Source organism: Paroedura picta, chromosome 18 (genome assembly GCF_049243985.1).
Source record: "Paroedura picta isolate Pp20150507F chromosome 18, Ppicta_v3.0, whole genome shotgun sequence".
Taxonomy (NCBI): domain Eukaryota; kingdom Metazoa; phylum Chordata; class Lepidosauria; order Squamata; family Gekkonidae; genus Paroedura; species Paroedura picta.
The window spans coordinates 6,012,454-6,030,635 of NC_135386.1; the positions used below are offsets into that span (position 1 = coordinate 6,012,454).

Consider the following 18,182-nt stretch of genomic DNA (forward strand, 5'->3'; position numbering starts at 1 on the left):
CCGGGTACATTCAGCGGCCCGCCTGGAGTACTCCCCTTGTCCTGAAGTCACTTTGTTCTCCCCGCAGACCTTATTTAATCCTAACAAGACTGTGGTGAAGATGTTTGTGGTGATCTACGACCTGCGAGAGATGCCGGCCAATCATCAGACATTCCTACGGCAAAGAACCTTTTCTGTCCCCGTGAGGCGAGAAACAAAGAGAAGCGTCAACAAAGAAAACGCCCGGCGTTCGGAAGACAGGCTCCTTCGCTACCTCATTCATCTGAGGTGAGGCTGCTGAGCGAGGGCAGAGAGAGAGAGAGAGAGACAGAGACAGAGAGACAGAGAGAGACAGACAGAAACATCGACAGAGAGACAGAGACAGACAGACAGACAGACAGACAGAGACAGACAGAGAGAGACAGAGAGAGACAGATAGAAACAGAGACAGAGAGAGAGAGACAGAGACAGCCCTTTTGCATTGTGGGTGGGTTTTTTTTTTTGCAAGCGAGAAATTCTATTTAAAAAGGAAGACGTCAGTGCGCCAGCAAAACCGATAGCTTGCTTTTCGACAAATCCTTTTGGAAGAAGACCGCGGACGTAGGCTAGTCAGCCGCGCTTTTGCTTGTGTAGGTGAAAGTCAGGCCCTGGAACAATGGATTGGAAACCAGTGACTCAAGTTGAGTGGCTGAAACCGTGCAAGTCCTTCGCTGCAAAACAAATGAAGTCATACAACGGGCAAAGGGCTTTGTGGCCGCATCTGTTTAGAAGGCCCTCATTAAAGTGGTGTCAGCGCTTCCATTGTGCAAAAGCCCCTTAGCAAGAGACTGTCAGCAAAAAGCCTTTCCCCCTGGAGCTGAAAATTGACATACAGGGGCTGGTTTTTGTTTCGTTGTCTACCCAGGCAGCTGTTTAAAACCTTTAAGGGCCTGTACTGCTTGTGCACTTTTTCACACCTGGTGTCTCAAAACTCTTGCATGGTTGGGCAGATTCACCTGTGTGAACCAAATCCTGACGCATGATTTGTTGATTCAAGAGAGAGAGCGAGCATCAGTCCATGTGCAGCACGCATGTCACTGTCTCGAGATTCTTCTAGGGTTTTCCAGCAAACTGATGCATCGGTTGGGCTCAAGTCTGCAAAACGCTTCATGCCTTTAGATGCGCAGTGGGTTGTAGTGCCCAGTGTTGTCCTAGGACAGCCTTTTACAACCTTTTGACAGTGGAGGAACCCCTGAACCATTCTCAGTGGAACAGGCTTCCTCAGGAGGTTGGTGGGTTTTCCATCTTTGGAGATTTTTAAACAGAGGCTGGAGAGCCATCTGACGGAGAGGCTGATTCGGTGAAGCTTCAGGGGGGTGGCAGGTTAGAGTGGATGAGCGATAGGGTTGTGAGTGTCCTGCACAGTGCAGGGGGTTGGACTAGATGACCCAGGAGGTCCCTTCCAACTCTATGATTCTAAGTTCCATCTAAACCTCCGGAAGAAGTTTCTGACAGTTAAAGCGGTTTCTCAGTGTAACAGGCTTCCTCGGGAGGTGGTGGGCCAAGGATCTGAGAGAGAACCAAAAAGTCTAGGGAATAAAACAAAACTTTATCGGACTTAAAGGTAGTTACTGTATTGAACCATTTGACTGTGTGTTTAATCTAAACGATGGCCTAGGGCAGTGAAGTTTGACTTCACTTGTCTTCAAGGTGCCTTCGGACTCAAATTTTGTCCTGCTCCTTCAGATCAACACGGCCGCCCACCTAAAAAGGCTCGGGATAAAAGAACATCTATTTGGCACACATCAAACCTCTAACGTTTGGTGTCCGCGGTCGAATGCACTAGCTAGAATGCAGCCGCAGTTCTCGAGAAAATTTAAAAACCATTTATTGGCTTCTGCAAATGGCAGAGAGAGAAATAAAATAATCAAATCGACGTGCTTTTCGCCGTGTTTTAAACGTTTCTGCCATAGGTCGCCCTTTGCCTGAACATTAATCAAAAAGATTCAGGCCACTTCTTCACATAAGCACCTCAAAGGCTTGCCCGGAGCAGTCGTTGCGTTAATTGAAAGCAGCCACTTCCTACCAACGTGCTCTTAAAAAGCTAGGTAAAAAGAAAATACACACAAAATGGTTTAGTCTGCGTGGAAACATCCCCCCCCCCCGGCTTTCTCACGCGAGATGCTTTCGTCGTGTGGCTTGTTATCCTGCCTCATCCCGCTCTCTTGTTCCCCTGCCAGGTTCCAGAGCTCTAAGTCTGGAAAGATCTACCTCTACAGAGACGTGAGGCTCCTGTTCTCTCGGAAATCCATGGAAGTGGACAGCGGCGCGGCCTATGAACTCAAATCTTACACTGAATCTCCAATGAACCCTCAGTTTTCACCCAGATGCTAGCGAGGACGAGCCGCGAACAAGTATTGGGGGATTGCAGTTTCAGAGACGGGGAAGGCTTTAGGCACGAGCCCTGTTGTGTAAAGCAGGGGTAGTCAACCTGTGGTCCTCCAGATGTCCATGGACTACAATTCCCATGAGCCCCTGCCAGCCAACGCTGGCAGGGGCTCATGGGAATTGTAGTCCATGGATATCTGGAGGACCACAGGTTGACTACCCCTGGTGTAGAGGTTTAAGTAGAGAAGCAAGTGGAAAGGGGGGGGGTCAAGCGAGCATCAAGGCTGTCCTGGGCCAGTTTTCAGAAAGGCTTCTGAGATGAGCATTTGTGTATTCCAAGTAGACTGGAAAAATACTTAAATCCTAATCTCTTTTTTTTTTTGATACTGGTTTTAAACCACTTCATTGGATGTGTTGCAATAGCAGATTCCCAAATTAGTTTTTTTAGTGTTTACACTTTTATTTTATTTGTTGTTTATTATTTTTTGTTTTGTTTGGGTTATTTAATATTTAATGTTTCTTTTACTTAAATGGACATTTGTCTTTACTGTTCTAATGTAGCACAAATCCTATGTAAAATCATACTATGTATTTTTGACATTTACTATTGAAATCCGAAATATATACAAAAAAAGTCTTTACTTTGCCGCGTGTGACGTGTTTTTAAAGTGATATTTAAGCTGCTTAAAATAAGGGTGGGGTTTGAACTTCCGTTGTGTCTTCTCGCTCATACTATGCAAACCTGTAGTGCAGGGGTGGCCGAACTCTGGCTCCCCAGAGGTCCATTTGCCGGCAGGGCTTCATGGGAATTGTAGTCCATGGACATCCGGAGAGCCACAGTTTGGCGGCCCCTGTGTGGAAGGCGGGCGCCTGCTTTTTTCATACGTCTCATTTCTCCCCTCCTCCCCCCACGAGACCCATGACAACACAGAACATTTGATGGCTCATTTCGACCACTCACCCAACCCTCAGCTCATAATTTAACACTCCCTTTCCCCCCCTTGAAAGACTTTCCCTTTCAAGCATTTCATTTGTCCTAACTGGGACCGAAAACTCACATAACCCTGCTGTCCCATCCCTAACTTTCTCAGACTGTGTTTTGTTTTTTTTTTAAAGATGTACTGTGGAAAAAAAAATAGTATTTAATATCTTAAAATATATGTGAAAATAGCAAAATTTGCATTCTGGTTTTTGCTTGGGGACTTTTTTGTGGACCGAAGAGGTTATGTCCAACACAGGCCACTAGGTGGCTGTACAGGGTCATCCCTTTCCTTGTCATCTGCCTCAACCATTAATTGAAGTCCAGGAATGGAAAAGCTGTTTCCAAATTGCTGTACTGCCTTTAAAAAAGGTACTGGAATAAGGAATCAGTAAAGTTCAGCCTGCCCTTGAAACGCAGTGGCATTCGTTCCAGTGTTGTTTTGGCCAATCTTACTGAAAGTTACTGTGTTCGGCCCAGAATTACAGATCCCAATCTCATGCCACAAGATGTACATCTGTTGAAGAGGAGAAGAGGAAAAGCTGCATTTTTAATACCTCCTTTTTTACTACGCAAGGGAGTCTCCAAGTGGCTTACAAACACCTTTCCCTTCCTCTGCCCACAACAGACACCCTGTGAGGTTGATGAGGCTGAGAGAGCTCTGAGAACCATGACTGGCCCAAGGTCACCCAGCTGGCTGCACGTTGAAGAGAAGCAGGGGTTCCAACCTGGCTCTCCCGATTAAAATGGCTCTGGTGCTACAGGCCCCATGGGTCCTTAAACCACTCCTGCCCACAACCCATGTGAAGAACGGCTTTAAGGCCTAAAACATCCTACTCTAACATGGCCAAGGTTTCCTCTTGCTGGTTTCGCGAGCAAACATGTAGTGGGTGGAACTTGACAATCTCTTGCATGAGGTGTGAACAAAATGGCATATTCTTCAGAGAAAACTATTACCAAGCAGGGATTGTTCCCAGGATTAATTTTGGTCCATGCCTGTTGATGTTTAAAAGGGGCAAAGCGTGCCCTCTGAATCTCCACAATGCAAAGATCCGAAGTACACTGAAACAGGCTTTTCCATGTGCTTTTCTGACTCTATGTACCACGACACGCCAGTGGAACACAGAATATTATTGCACGTAGATAAAATTTGCCTCTTGGGTGTAATCACACATTGGGACTGAACAGGGCAAGTATGTGCTTGTGTCGTAGATGCTCAATATATTAGACGGCAAATTCAAACTGTGTTTGACAACAGCATGTAGCTAGCTTGTACTGGAATTGTCAGTGCAGAGAATTCATCCAATGAATGAAAGACAGACCTCTTGGGGTGGGGAAATGGCTGTAGCCAAACTGTGGCTCTCCAGATATCCAAGGACTACAATTCCCAGCCTGTGTTGGCAGGGGCTCATGGGAACTTGGCTGAGTGGCTGGGTCAGTTCCGCTTCTGTTGCAGCTGTTTGCCATTTGCACGAGGCCGTAATCCCAAGCAGCTGCACGGGGACAGTGCACCATGCTCTAGCTGCCATAAATCTGTTTCCACCCACGACCGATGTCATGTATAAAAAGGTCTTAATGCCTTTCTTGGGCTCTTAATGAGAACCTCGCCTGCAGATTAAGGACAATTCAGTCTACTCGGTCAAGGGTGTGACTGCAAGGATTTAAGCACTTGACAATTTAAGCACTGCTTTCCTAGCAGACTAACTCTAGAGAGAATAGCTATTATCTCTTTTCCCAGCACCTCAGGCAAAACAGACCTCTTTTACATTTTGTGCAGTCTTAAAAATCAGAAACCTTGAGGAAAAGGTTTGAATTCAAAATTAAGAGCATTGGTATGAAATCTCAAATTTCAGCCAGAGCTGAGATCTGAATGTCATAGGATTCTTGTCAGACTTGGTTATCTCTAATGCAGGCATTCTCAACAGCGGTTTCCTGAAACCATGGGCTTTATTGATGGCCCCGGAAGGGCTTCACCAATTGGATAAGAGTTAATATATATATAATCGTAATAATTTTTCTGGGTGATATGACTATATATGGTCCTGTCGACCCTCCCAAAATGGCCAATGATAGGCCGGGAGGAGGTGGAAAGGGGAGGGGCCTTGCCGGCCGAGGTTAAGTAGAGCAACTTGCCCCAGCCCTGTTCCTAGTCCGGCGGAGTAGGCTGCTGTCCCCTTTCTGGAGTTGGGGAGTGACAGAGTGTGATGTCACATCCATAGGGAGTGTCTGGCTGATGTCACCTCTAGTGACATGTGACGTCTGGGGCGTGGCAGAGAGTCGTGTCCTGCTGACATCACCTTGAAGTCAGGAGAATGCTTCGGTGGGTGGTCAGTAGTAAAAAGGTGTAGGAAGGTTGGCCCGTGCTATTGTATTGGGCGATGGGCAGTCGATATGATGCAAAGGGGCTGCTATCCACTTGCGATAAGATGTAGTGGCCGTCGGAAAGGGCACTTTTTAAATCCATACAGTGCAGGGGATCAGCCCCCAGGTCTATCAGGTCGGCACGCTTGACCATAGGCCAAAACTGGAAGCTGAAAACCACATGGTCGAGAGCAGCGGCCCCAGTCAGGCGCCTCCCCTCTTCATCTCCGCCTTTTTTGACGGATCAAGCATCGGACAGACCCTCTCCCATTCGAACTACAACTCCCAGAATGCCGCGGGGGAGGCTCCGGAACTCGACCACGAGAGCCGGACGTTGCGTCATCCCGCGTCGCCCTCATCCATTCGCTCTTGGGCAGCCGGGGTTGGGAAAGGAGGCGGAGAAGCGCTCGCCGCGACGGAAGAAGTTTGAACCCGCGGGCTCGCCGTCCACGAAGGGCGGCCATCTTGTGTGCGGTTGTGGTCGCGGCGGCTGCGCTCCGCCGGCTTCAGCCTCTCCTCACCGTGTCGGGGCGGCCGCTGTCGTGTGCGAAGCCGCGCCATGTCTGCGGAAAGCCCCGAGCCCGCTTCTGCGGAGGAGCAGAAGGTCAGCCAGCCGCCCCGCAGAGGGAGGGAGGGAAGAGGGGAGGCTGCGGGAGGAACTCAGGCCGCGGCGTCGAGGAGGAGGAGGAGTGGAGGGAAACTTTGGGGGGCGACCCGCCTTTCCTCGTGGAGGAGGAAGAGGAGGAAGCCCCTTGCCCGTCGTGGCCCTGAGCTTGCTGCCAGCCCCCCCGACCCGCAGCAGGGCCCTTGGAGTGGCGGGGGAAGCCACGGGGTTGGGTCACATCCCCCCACCCCTCAAAAAAACCCTTTTCCTTTTACCGCCTCCTCCCTCGAAGCGGCATGCAGTGCCAGCCTTGTGAGCAGAGGTGGCGGCTTGACAACTTAAACCTCCCACCTTCGGACGCCTCCCCCCCATCTGGAGAGCGCTTAGTCAGTTGCCAGAGGCTAGGCAGCCTTCCTTTGCAGGTAGGAGCTAGCAAAAGTCTCGGTTCTGGCGGCCAATGCACCAGTTAGATGCTGCAGCCTGTGCGGCAAGCCGAAAACTGGGCTGAGCATTGCAAGCCTGGGCTTGTCTACACAGAATAAAGCCCTGCTGTAGTCAGCAGGGCTTACAGTCAGGTAAGTGTGCACTGGATTGCAGCCAACGTGTATCAAGGTGCAACTTTAGGATATATATCGGCCTACAGTGCTGAAGCGTCGTCTGAGGATGTGATGTGCTGACTCAGCCATGGCTGCACCTTCCAAATGGGTGTTTGCTGTGAATTTTAGGAGCCTGTGTCTATGTTTACTGGAGTTGCGGGTTGGAAATTGCCCCATGTGCTGATGCCTCTCAGTTTCTTAGCAGCTTTGTGTCATCTGAACAAAAAGTTACTTTAAAGAAGCTTCGAGTTTTTACTCACACTCAGAATGGTTCATAGCTGACAGCTGCAAAGTTCACTTTTGCCTGTAGTTCACTGGAATCGCTTCCAAAGTTTGGCTGCCTCTTTGATTATCCATTTTTTCATGACAATAAGAAACCTGTTTCACATGGGCACTTCAGAGTGCAACTGATAACTGACAAGCTAAACTGTGTTCTGGTTAGTTGGCTGGAATTCCTATTTAGCCAGAATCAATGTACCAGTTGACCTTGTTTCTTCTGCTGCCCCCCAATTCCTGAAATATCTGACAGACAGAAAAAATATGGTGTTAACACATTTCTAATGGGGAAGGCTGCATTGAGATTTGCTATACAGGCCCTTGTCAAGGAGTTTTCAGACTTATTTCAGACTTTAAATGTAGTACTAGCCTGTGAGAATAAATGGGTAGAAAGATGGATGATTCTCCCATACTGCCTCTTAGCCAGTAAAAATATCACACTACTGGTTTCACAAGTGGAATCTTGGGATGCAGAGGTGATGTAGTTGCTTCCCTTTCAGGAAATGGAAGACAAGGTGATTAGCCCGGAGAAAGCTGAAGAAGCAAAGTTGAAAGCCAGATATCCTCATCTGGGACAAAAGCCTGGGGGCTCAGATTTCTTGAGGAAGAGGCTTCAGAAAGGAGTAAGTACACTTGAGCTGTGTTGGGTGGCTGAAATCCTTTTAAATCCTTCAGCCTGTATCCTTGCCAGTCCTGCGTTTTCAACTAGCTTCAATACCAGTACCCCATTCCACAGTATTTTCTGTGGGTTGTAATTGAATGTCAGTGAATGTACGCTTAGGGTCAAAGCTGCCTTCTGTGAGTGGCGCCTTGAAAGAAAGCAGCTTGCTTCTGTAACTTGTGGCATTTCTAATGCAAATTCTCCAAAACAACCTAGTGGAGACAGCTTCAAAGATGTCTTAAGAAAATGCAGAATTGAAACAGTTAGGCTGTGGTATCTTTCCCAGTGAAATGTATATTGCACTCATATTTGCATACATGCCAAGACCAAATTTGGTCCTTGGCAGAAATCCCAGTGTGGTTTTATACTCTTCTGAAGGTTTAATAGAATATAGCACACTTTTTGACCTACTTGTTTGGGTGGGCAGGGACTCGAACCTCGTGCTCAGGATTAGTGGCCATTCATTTTTAAATCTTTCATTTATCAGCTGTCCTGCTGCTGTGAGATCTAAAGCACATGTTTAAAAAACAGAAATAAGAGCAATACCAAAAAGGGGGTAGCAAGAAACAACGGCTTAGCAGCCATAAAAAAACACTTAAGAGCGTGAAAGGCCTTCTGGAGTTGAAACCATATAGGTTTCCCTTCCCCTGAAAGTTTGATAAGCTGCACCTCTTCTACTGTGGCTGGGGAGCTTATTCCTCCACAGCATGCAAACTGATACAAATAGAATGTCGCTGTGTAGCAGGGCTTTTGTCGGATGCTAAAAGGCTTTTGTGGCAATATAACCTTTCTGGAAGTAGATGGATACAGAATAGGTTTCTGTACGTCTTGTGCATGAAGATTTAACATCAGAGTTCTGACCAGTAAGACCCTCTGATGTTTATTCTTTCCGACACTGCCTAATGTTGCCATTCTAATTACTGGTGAACTGACGGCTCTAGTGAAGAATGTTTAAAGGCTTCAATTCAAATACTTTAACAGAACCTTTAACAGAACGTTTACCTACTGTAACATAGCTCAGGGTGTGGTAGAATGGTAGGCCACATTGGCTAAAGAAACCTCTGTATTCAGAGGCCTTGTGTGTCCAAACAAAAGTTGCTTTGGGGGGATGGGACTTCAGGGAAGGGCTACCAATTTTAGGTCCTCCACAGGGATTTCCTGTTACTATTTGGCCACAGTGGGAAATGGGATGCTGAGTCAGATAGACTTCTAATCTGACCCAGCGGGGCTGCTCATACAATATTTTCAAACAAAACTAAAGAGATTGCATTATCTAGCTTGTGACCGTAAAAGAAGACAGCTTCTTAGTACCTCATGCATAGTTGGCAAGAGTGAGCAATTCTTGTGGCTGATCTATTTGCACAACCAGCAAGATCCTAGCATTCAGCTCCTATAGCCATAACTTGGCCACAGTAGTAAAGACATGTTTCTGAATGCCCTGAGTGGCTGAAATACAGCCGTGTTTGTATGGCACCGCCGGTGCTGTTGCAGGCCTAGAGATGTCCCGCAGGTCTTATTCACTAGATTAGATCACATAGGTTGCAGTTCTGCTTAAGGACTGCTCCCACTGCGAAAGTCATCTTGGATTTCAGAGGTGGGTTAACTTGCTGAGGCTTAAAGCTTTCAGTTTAGTCCTGAACTAACAAGGCTGTGAATGAGTTTTGCGCAAGTGCCAGCTTAGTTTTTATAATGAGTAAATGAAGATTGTTTCAGAGGACAGCTGTGTTGGTCTGTTGTAGAACTATTGTGGTCAGAGTGACCTTTGGGTGTAAACTTTTGACAAATGGGCCCCCACAAGCAGACATTTCCCATGCTCGTTGCCATGAGGCATTTCTGCCTCACGCCTGGAGCTTTTTTTTAAATGTTAGGTTTCAAGGCCATTATCATGTGAAGGCAAAAGATAGTGAAATCACTGAAAAAGGTTTCTAGTTGTGGAGCGACTACATGATCCATCTTCCTTTCACAGCAGTGAAAAAGGAACTGAGGGGGGGGGGCGTTCCACCCTTGGAACCTGTGATGCGGTTGGCAGGAAACCAGGCACATGTGCTATTGGGAGAGACAGGAGTGCCAGCTAACGGAGCTTAATGTTTGAAAGTCTTCTGTGGCTGGCGTGTGCTTGTGCAGTCCGAATGTGGGGCTACAGCGCAGGGTGGCAAATGAACGATTAAATATGATCTCAGTAGCACCTTAAAGAGCAACACTCTGAAGCACTTGTTGGGTTTCAATGATACTACTGGACTCAAATCTGACTTGTAAATAAGATATGAGTTTTAATACTGTTTGAGGTAATTAACAATAAATCTTCATTCTTGTAGCTCACCCTCCTGATACAGCTCAGGGCAGAGGGGGTGGGGGAAGAGTGTTTTAAGCCCTGTGACTTGCATTTCAGCGAGGCAAACTTTGACTTTGTTTTGTTTTCCCTTTCAGCAAAAGTATTTTGATTCTGGGGATTATAATATGGCAAAAGCAAAAATGAAGAACAAGCAGCTTCCTACCACAGCCCCGGACAAGACCGAAGTTACTGGTGATCACATTCCTACTCCACAGGACCTTCCTCAGCGAAAACCATCTCTCGTTGCTAGCAAACTGGCTGGCTGACTAGACTCTCAGAACTGCATGAATCTTCTCATTCCCTTAATCTGTCCTCAATAGTTACTTCTCACTTTTTTTGTTTTGTTTCCACTAAGTCCTTGACTGATTGCTTTGCAGGTAGTGGTAGCCTGTGCTGCTATTGTAAGAGAGTCCTGTTAAGAATTAAGTTGAGTTGTCCTTGAATGAGTTGAGAACAATGCACTGATTTAAAAAAAAGGACACGTTTTGTTACAACAATGTAAAGTTACTCTACTTGAAAATGTACATATTACCTATTTGCTAGCATAGGGCTGGTTCCAGCAAGTGACATAATACCGAGTTTGAAATTTTTTAATGTTTCTGCTTTCCTAAGTTCACTTTCATTACAGCATAGTATGTTTGTATTGAATTCAACGACCCCCCCCTCTTTGTGTTTCTTTCTGTGTTTTGGTTTTGTACATTAGAGGTTTTAGACCACAAGTTGCTAGAAGGTAAAGCATGTATTAAAAACAAGAGAGAGAGACGGGGCTCTGGCTTAATTTGCGTATCTGCTCTCAAACTTGAATGGCCTTAAACCTACTTCAGCTTTAACAATAGATTTTTTTACCTGGGCAATATTTGCCCGTTTTGGTGTAATTCTTGTGAACCTAGTGCTTCTTGACAACTATCTGTTGAAAGCTGGTATTCCTTTGGATCCCGTAGCATAGAACACATTCTTGCAGTGAATGAAGTGTGCATGTGCATCGACTGACTTCACTTTTGTGCCATTTTTGTAAATAAGATAGTTTTGCACAACTTTTGCGAATATCTGTTATCTTGACATTTAAAAAAAATGTGCCAACTGGAAGCACAAGTGATTCTGTACCTTTGAAAGTCATAAACCTCTGAGTCAAAACTACCATATTGAAAGTAACAGACCTGCATATGGAAGATTTGGGCATCACCTAAAGTACTAAAGTATCTTCATTAGGATGCCCGTTTTTGTGTGTCTCAACAATAATCTCCAGTCCTAAACTGGCAATATTTCAGCTGCGCTGTAGTTTGGCTTACTCTGATGGGAATTGAGTGAATGAAAGGCAAATATACCACATGAAGTAGCTTGTAGGTCACTGTGTAAGATATCCTAAGACTAGCTATATTTACTTTTCAAGCTATAACTTTTAAGACTTGTATTACTGATAGGATGCTTTGGAAAATGTAAGTTTGGGAGAATCTGTTTTTATTTCAGGTCATTTGATGACATGTTGAGTACACTTACTCATAAGTAGTGTGGTCAGAAGGAATTCTAATTGCTTTCATTTGGCTTGGGAGGTGAAGGTATTTAAGAATTTCACATGCACTACAATGACAAGCTAATTCCTGGATTTGAATGAAAACAATTAGTATTTTTGGGGGAGGGTCAATGTATGTTAAGACTAGATACTCCAGAAGGGACTGTTCCCAAATGTTTCAGGTTAAAGCAATTGGCTAAAATGGGTATTTCATAACACCAGTTATGTCAAGGTTGGTTTTAAAATAATTACAGATTATTTTGACGGAGCATTTTCACTCCGAGGAGAGTAGACCACCTGTGGCTTCAGCTTTCAAGAGGAGAATATAGCAAGAGGGGGCCATATCAAGGTGGAGAATTTCCTCTAAACAGCAAACTAGAATCAATATGGCTCATAGTTATTATGCTAGCGTAAGCTCTGACCTGTAATACTAGGCATTGTAACTAAAAGCCCTGATTTTCAAAGGTACTGAGCACTGCTATCTCTTATTGACTTTACTCCCCTCTCTTAAAAAAAAATCTAATTTCTATACCAAAAGTAAACATGATATAATGTATGGGTGATAGTTTTAGATGCACTGGAAATTAATGTTACTTGTGAGGGGGTGATTTTGCTGTCAGCCTTTCTTCGAGAAGGAAGATGCAATTTTTCTTGGACACATCATCTTTTTGTCCATGGGTATTAATTCAGTAGGCCTACTTCTTACTGTATCTCTCTGTAGCATTTAAATGTTGACCCTCTTAATTGCAATTGACACCTGCATCTTTTCTACTTTGCTTTTTAAAATCACACAAAGGATCCCATTTACTGGATAAAGAACAAGGTCATCTTTGGAAGGTCATCTTTTAAAAAATCGTAACTTTATTTTTGTGTGAGTCGTAAATAATTGCAAAATCTAGGCTTTTGAATGAACTAAACTTCTGTGGCCTAAGCCCAGTAATTCCAAACCACGGAAAATGACTGTTTTCTTGTGGCTGCCGCGGCTCTGCAACTGAATAATCAGGTTGAACTAGGCTGACATGTAGGGAGGTAAAAATAGCCATGTAAACCTAAACATTCCTCCCCACCCCAGTTAAAGTTTGTGATTTGTCATGTTTTTATCCTGTTGTGCAAACTGTCCATTTCCCATCACTGAATTAAAATGTTAAGGCTGTAAGGAAAATATAGATGGATCTGCAGGAATATATACTTACAATACCAGGTAGTCCGGTCTGACGGTGAACCTGAATCTCTGGATGGACCTCAACCACTGAAGACAGTTCTGCCATCTGCACCATTAAGAATTCAAGGAGGTAGATCCACAATCATTTTAGTACAAGATCAAACTGTGACGGCTAACTTACAACTTTCAGCTTACTCCATCATGATAAAGCTGTAAAGCTTGTGTACATACTGTATAAATATAAGTTTTACCATTTGATAATGACCTTTTTCAGAGATCTATCTGCACTATAGTCGGGCAATCTCTCAGCGTTATGCAGTGATTAGTAGTGCTTAAGTATGTCTATAATGAAGACACTATCTTGTAGCACCCCTCCACCCTTGAGCCTTCCCCATTAGTTATTAGTGGAGTAAATCAAGTGATTTCATAAATATCCTTCCCCTTACTGCTTAATCCCACCCGTTCATGACTCAGAGTTAGAGGAGAGTCTTTGTGCAGGGGCCACAAAAGAACTATTTGGTTGGCTGCGTTGTCCCTTAATGCATTCCTGATGCTGAAGTGATGAAAATTTCAGTTGCTCCTTACCAACACACATTGTACAGTATGCATAATAAATTCATCTAATTAGTTTTCATTGCTCTGTAGAAGTTTGTCTGGTCTTGACTGGTTTTTCATGACTGCATTGCATCTCATCTCGTTATTTCTGGCTTCGTCTCTGCAGAACTTGCCTTAGACTTCTGAGAACAATTAGCTGGGGCCTCTCATTTGCAAATATGTTTGACTACAGATCTAAAACGTACCTCACTGTAATTACCTTTATATATTTCAGTGCTTATTTTTCTAATAATGGTATTAAAAGCTTATTGTTTTGAAACTAATTCCATAATAAGCTTCTTTCGATGCTTAAATGTATGGCAGTGATAACTCTTTAAACCAGATTGTCCCTGGCTGGATCTTTTTGAGGCAGGGACTGGCAAAACTCTTTCAGTGTTCTGGATACTGCTGGCATTGCCCGTTTATTAGAGTCCGATATAGCACTCTAAATTCCACCCAGACAGAGATGGCTACATGAAATCTTGGGTAGGAACATAGTGGGTCACAATAATTTGGGAGCAGAGCATATTGAATGTGCATCCTGGAGACTGCGGTAACTCTCTGGAAAACCTGCAAGTCAGGCTGGATTTTTGGTGGAGGGGATGAAATTGGGGTCACTGGGTAGGCAGGTAGTTGTGAGTTCCTGCATTGTGCAGGGGGGTGGACTAGATGATCCTGGAGGTCCTTTCCAGCTCTCTGATTCTTGAGAGAGCCTTGCCTAGCACATAGCCAACTTAGTGACATAGGGTGCGCGAGAACACTTGATATATGGAAAGGATAATATTGTAATGTCATGGCTATCTCTTTGTTCCTGACAGGTGAACTTTTTGAGGCATCCTGTTTGCCTTGTTATAAATGATGCTGTGCCCTGACACCCAGCAGGTGTTCGTTTTTTTTGGTTTTGTTTTTGCATTTTTAACCTTAGCTGGCTAAACTTAGTGTATACTACCTATAATCAATGGATATGCAAAGGAGTACTGTATGTAGATACAATTACATTGCATTTATGCTTCTTCAACAGAGGTAGAGAACAAGTTTCTATAATGGGATGAATGAGCTTATCACACATAGAAGCTTTGTTGTTAATAAGCTAAATGGCTTAAGCCACTTAAAATGCAAAAGTTAACTTGTAGGGGTTGAATCCCATTTATTACAAGGGTCTTCCATTCCAACAAAAGGCCCCTCCTCAGGAGGGCTTGTTTTGATACTTCAAAATTCAAATTGCCTGTCACCATTGCAGGCCCGATTGGGCCTTCAAGGCTATTTTAAAATGGCTAAGTACTGCTCTAATATGGCATTGGTGGCACAAGTAAGTCGAGTGGCCTTCTTATGATTGGATGCTGCTGAGTATAACAGCAGTCTATGCACATAGGAAACATGGCCAGCAGAAAGGGCCTGGCCCTAGGCTATGTGCAGGAGTTTTTTTGGGAAAAGGTATAATCCAGAAGTACCCTAATTTGTAACAAACAGTCATATTTGCCTTAGTACTCTGTACGGGAATCTATTTTTAGACCAGCACCCATAAAACGATGATACATTTTATTACAGGACATTAGGAGTCAATACGCAAATGTACATCTTATACTGAAATGTACTTTGGTAAATTTGTTGTAACTAACCTTCATGCTGGCTTCGCTCAACCTCCGGTATCAGGAAATACACTATGGCAGGGACGCTGCCCAGATCCAGAATGGATGAAGCCCCAAGCTAAGTGCTAGGCACTCCGTGGAGGTCATCACTAGACTTCAGAAAGAAAACGAGAGATCTGGATGTGGTATATGTCTTTCAAATAAACATTTTAAAATGTTAAACTGCTGAGCACAGATCAATTAAGAGGCAACATATACATTTTCCAAATAGGTATTGAAAAAGCTTAACTTTCCACTGATGATGCATGAAAGGCTATGTACCATCTCATGCATCTGTAGAAAGAAAAATGCAAAAACTAGTCCAGTGGCACTTGAAAGTCCAACAAAAACATTGCTGAACTATTTGCTACAACAGACTAACGAGGCCTATCCCATACATTGAAGGGAGACGCCTTATATTGGGTTGCCAGTCTCCAGGTAGGGGCTGGAGATCTTGAATTACGCCTAGTTCCAGGTTACAGAGATCAGTTTCCGTGGAGAAAATGGCTTGTTTTGAAGGTGGACTCTGTGGTGCTGTACCCCACTGAAATATCCCACCCCCCAAAATTTCCAGGAATTTCCCAAATGAGAGCTGGAAGCTGTATGTATTACAGGAACAGTTTTGTTTTTTTGGAATCCTCCTCCCTATCAATAAAAATAGTGCACAGCTACCCCACTGGATGGTATATTGAAGAGGAAGAAAGTTAACTCTTATTTCACACTGCATTACTGTTTTCAAAGTGTTGAATAGTAATAGGGCCCTGTTCCGAGCCAATTTCAGGTCCTGTAACAAAATCCAACCCCAGGAAGGACAGCCTTGCCAGGCTGCCTGCAGGGGATGGAGCAGCATAGGCTTGCCAGATCCAGGTTGGGAGGCGTAGGGCACTATTCCAAGCCACTTTCAAGCCCTGTTGATCCTTTAGCAGCAGAATACAATCCAAGCCTCGAATAGAGTTGCCAGGGCCTCCCTGGTTCCCTACAGGGGAGGGGTTAAGGAAGCGAGATCCAGGTGGGGAAAGATTTGGGAGAGGGCTTTGGGGGTGCAATGGCCTAGAACCCACCTTCCAAAGCATCCATTCCCTCCCTGCGAACTGATCTCTGCAGTGTGGAGAGAAACCATATTTCTCGGGGGGATCTCCAGGTCCCACCTGGACGCTGGCATCCCTAACCCAGGGAGCATCTTAAAAGACCAAGACAATTTCCAGAGTCAATCTTCACTTGGTCAAGATGTGAGCCTTCGGGGAGGGCGGTATATAAATCTAAATAAATAAATAATAAATAACTGTAAAGGGGGGGGGGGACACCCAAACCACCAAAACTTAAGCCCCTGGCCTAAAAAGCGCCCACGAGGCATTCGGGCTGCCAAACTGTGCGGGCAAATCGGTCCTTGGCGTCAAGGAGCCTGGAAAGGGACGGGGGGGGGGTGGCCTGGCCAGCAGCCTCCCTGTCCCGTCTCCCCTCTGGGCTTCTTTCGCGGCACTTTGCCCCGCAGCCGGAGGGGGGCAGCGCGCGCCCAGGAGTCCGGGCCCGCCACGCTCGTGCATCCCCGCGCCGGCTCTGGTACCCACAATGCACGAAGAGCCGCCGCCGCCGCCGCCGCCGCCGCAGAGGGAGGGGGCCTGCCGAGCGCCTGCATCATCCCCATCCTTCCCAGGTAGCAACATGGCGAGCCCAGCTCGGGCGGCCTGAGGCGAAGCAGCAGCGCTCCGCCGCCCTCTCCTCCCCCCCCCTCAAGCCTCCCGAAGCGAGCCGCCCCGCCCTGCCCTGCTCTGCCCCACCGCGCCTACGGCCTCCTCCTCCGGCGGAGAAGGCCGGCAGCCGCCCCGCGATGGCAGCCTGCGAGCTCTACACCAAGGTGAGGCTAGGCCCGGGCGGGCTGAGGCGCCGTTGGGCCGGGGCCGTTAATGGCGGTTGGAGGGCGCCTGGCAACGCGCGCGCGAGAGGGAGAGCGGGCGGGGGGGGGCGGTTGCTAGGGACCGCGCGCCCGGGGAGGGAGGCCAAGCGAGGCCTCGGGCGATGAGGGAGAAGCCCCGCTGTGGGGCAGGGAAAGGCGGGCGGCGCTGCTTCGCGGCCCCCTAACGCGGGGGAGGCTCGGCGCCTGGAGGCATCTCCATGGAGGGCGCCTGGTTGAGTTGGCCCCGAAGGAAAACCCTCCCAGGGGTCGCCCTGAATTGGCTGCCCTTGGCACGGACCCACACAAGGGCAGGCCCACCAGGGCTACCCATCAGGGTCAAAATTCCCAGTCAGTTATTTATGTATTCATGTTTCGTATTGTAACGAAATCACTTTTCCCCCCTTTCTTTTGGTGATGCAAGGAGGGAGCTGTGCTCAATTCTTATGTTGTGTTTTGCTGTGGCTGCAATTTTTTTTTGCATTTTCGAAAAATGGAAAATGTTGGCTATCTGTTTTGGGGGGAAAGGCGCGCTGGTTCATTTTCCTCTTCTTGTTTTCTGCAAATGGTCATCAGGAAGATCTGGCGGCGCCTTTTTGAAAACGCAGCAAGGTTTGTGTCCTGGCGTCGGCTTTCACGAGTCAGAGCTCGGTTCATCGCACCCAGGCGGGTGCAGAGATTAAAACATTGCTTGTAATTTTTTTTTTTTAAGGACCTCCTGCTCAGTTGCCCTCCTCCCGTTTTCCAGCCTTCCAACGTACTCCCGTACACCACATGAAGCAAGTGCTCTGACTCACAAGAGCCGATGCGGGGAATAAAACGTTAGTCGGTCTTTCAGATTGCAAAACTGTGTGGGGCTGTCAGCAAAAAAAGAAAAAAAAAACCCAACAACCCAAAGTCCCATGACGCCTTCAAGATTAACAACACTTCTGTCAATATGAGTTTCTTTGAGTCACAGCTCACTTCTTCGGATAGGTGAAGGAATATCATTCTGAGGATGGTGATGACGGGGAAAGAGGTTTGAGGCAGAGAGGCTGGTGTTTACTGCTCCTTTTGAGGGTGTTTTCTAGCCTTCAGTGAGATATGTGCATCTCATGAAGCAAGCTCTGACTCATGGAAGCTGATGTGAGCACAAAAATTTGCTAGTCTTCAAGGAGCCACTGTTTAATATTCTTTGTCCTTCTTCCCTGCCTCTGTTATGGAGGTCCAGTTTAGAGGCTTCCATAAAAAGCTAGCCCTGAG

General features: G+C 46.2%; 3 protein-coding genes across 6 annotated transcripts in view; all 3 read left to right on the top strand.

Moving 5' to 3' along the window:
* The window catches only part of ATOSA (atos homolog A), a 42,645-nt gene extending 39,658 nt beyond the window's left edge, over positions 1-2,987 (top strand). For all 4 annotated transcript variants that reach the window (XM_077317803.1, XM_077317802.1, XM_077317799.1 and 1 more), the window contains 2 exons: positions 68-267; positions 2,199-2,987. In XM_077317803.1, coding sequence (XP_077173918.1) covers positions 68-267; positions 2,199-2,352 — 354 coding nt within the window. In that variant the 3' untranslated portion in view covers positions 2,353-2,987. The remainder of the gene's footprint in view (positions 1-67; positions 268-2,198) is intronic.
* A 3,090-nt stretch (positions 2,988-6,077) lies between these two features.
* Positions 6,078-13,474, top strand: ARPP19 (cAMP regulated phosphoprotein 19). The gene is made up of 3 exons (XM_077317804.1): positions 6,078-6,290; positions 7,663-7,785; positions 10,251-13,474. The coding sequence occupies exons 1-3, from the start codon at positions 6,246-6,248 to the stop codon at positions 10,419-10,421; spliced, it is 339 nt and encodes a 112-aa protein (XP_077173919.1). The 5' UTR covers positions 6,078-6,245; the 3' UTR covers positions 10,422-13,474.
* A 2,990-nt stretch (positions 13,475-16,464) lies between these two features.
* MYO5A (myosin VA) overlaps positions 16,465-18,182 on the top strand; it is an 82,734-nt gene continuing 81,016 nt past the window's right edge. The window contains exon 1 of the mRNA XM_077318125.1: positions 16,465-16,904. Coding sequence (XP_077174240.1) covers positions 16,878-16,904 — 27 coding nt within the window. The 5' untranslated portion in view covers positions 16,465-16,877. The remainder of the gene's footprint in view (positions 16,905-18,182) is intronic.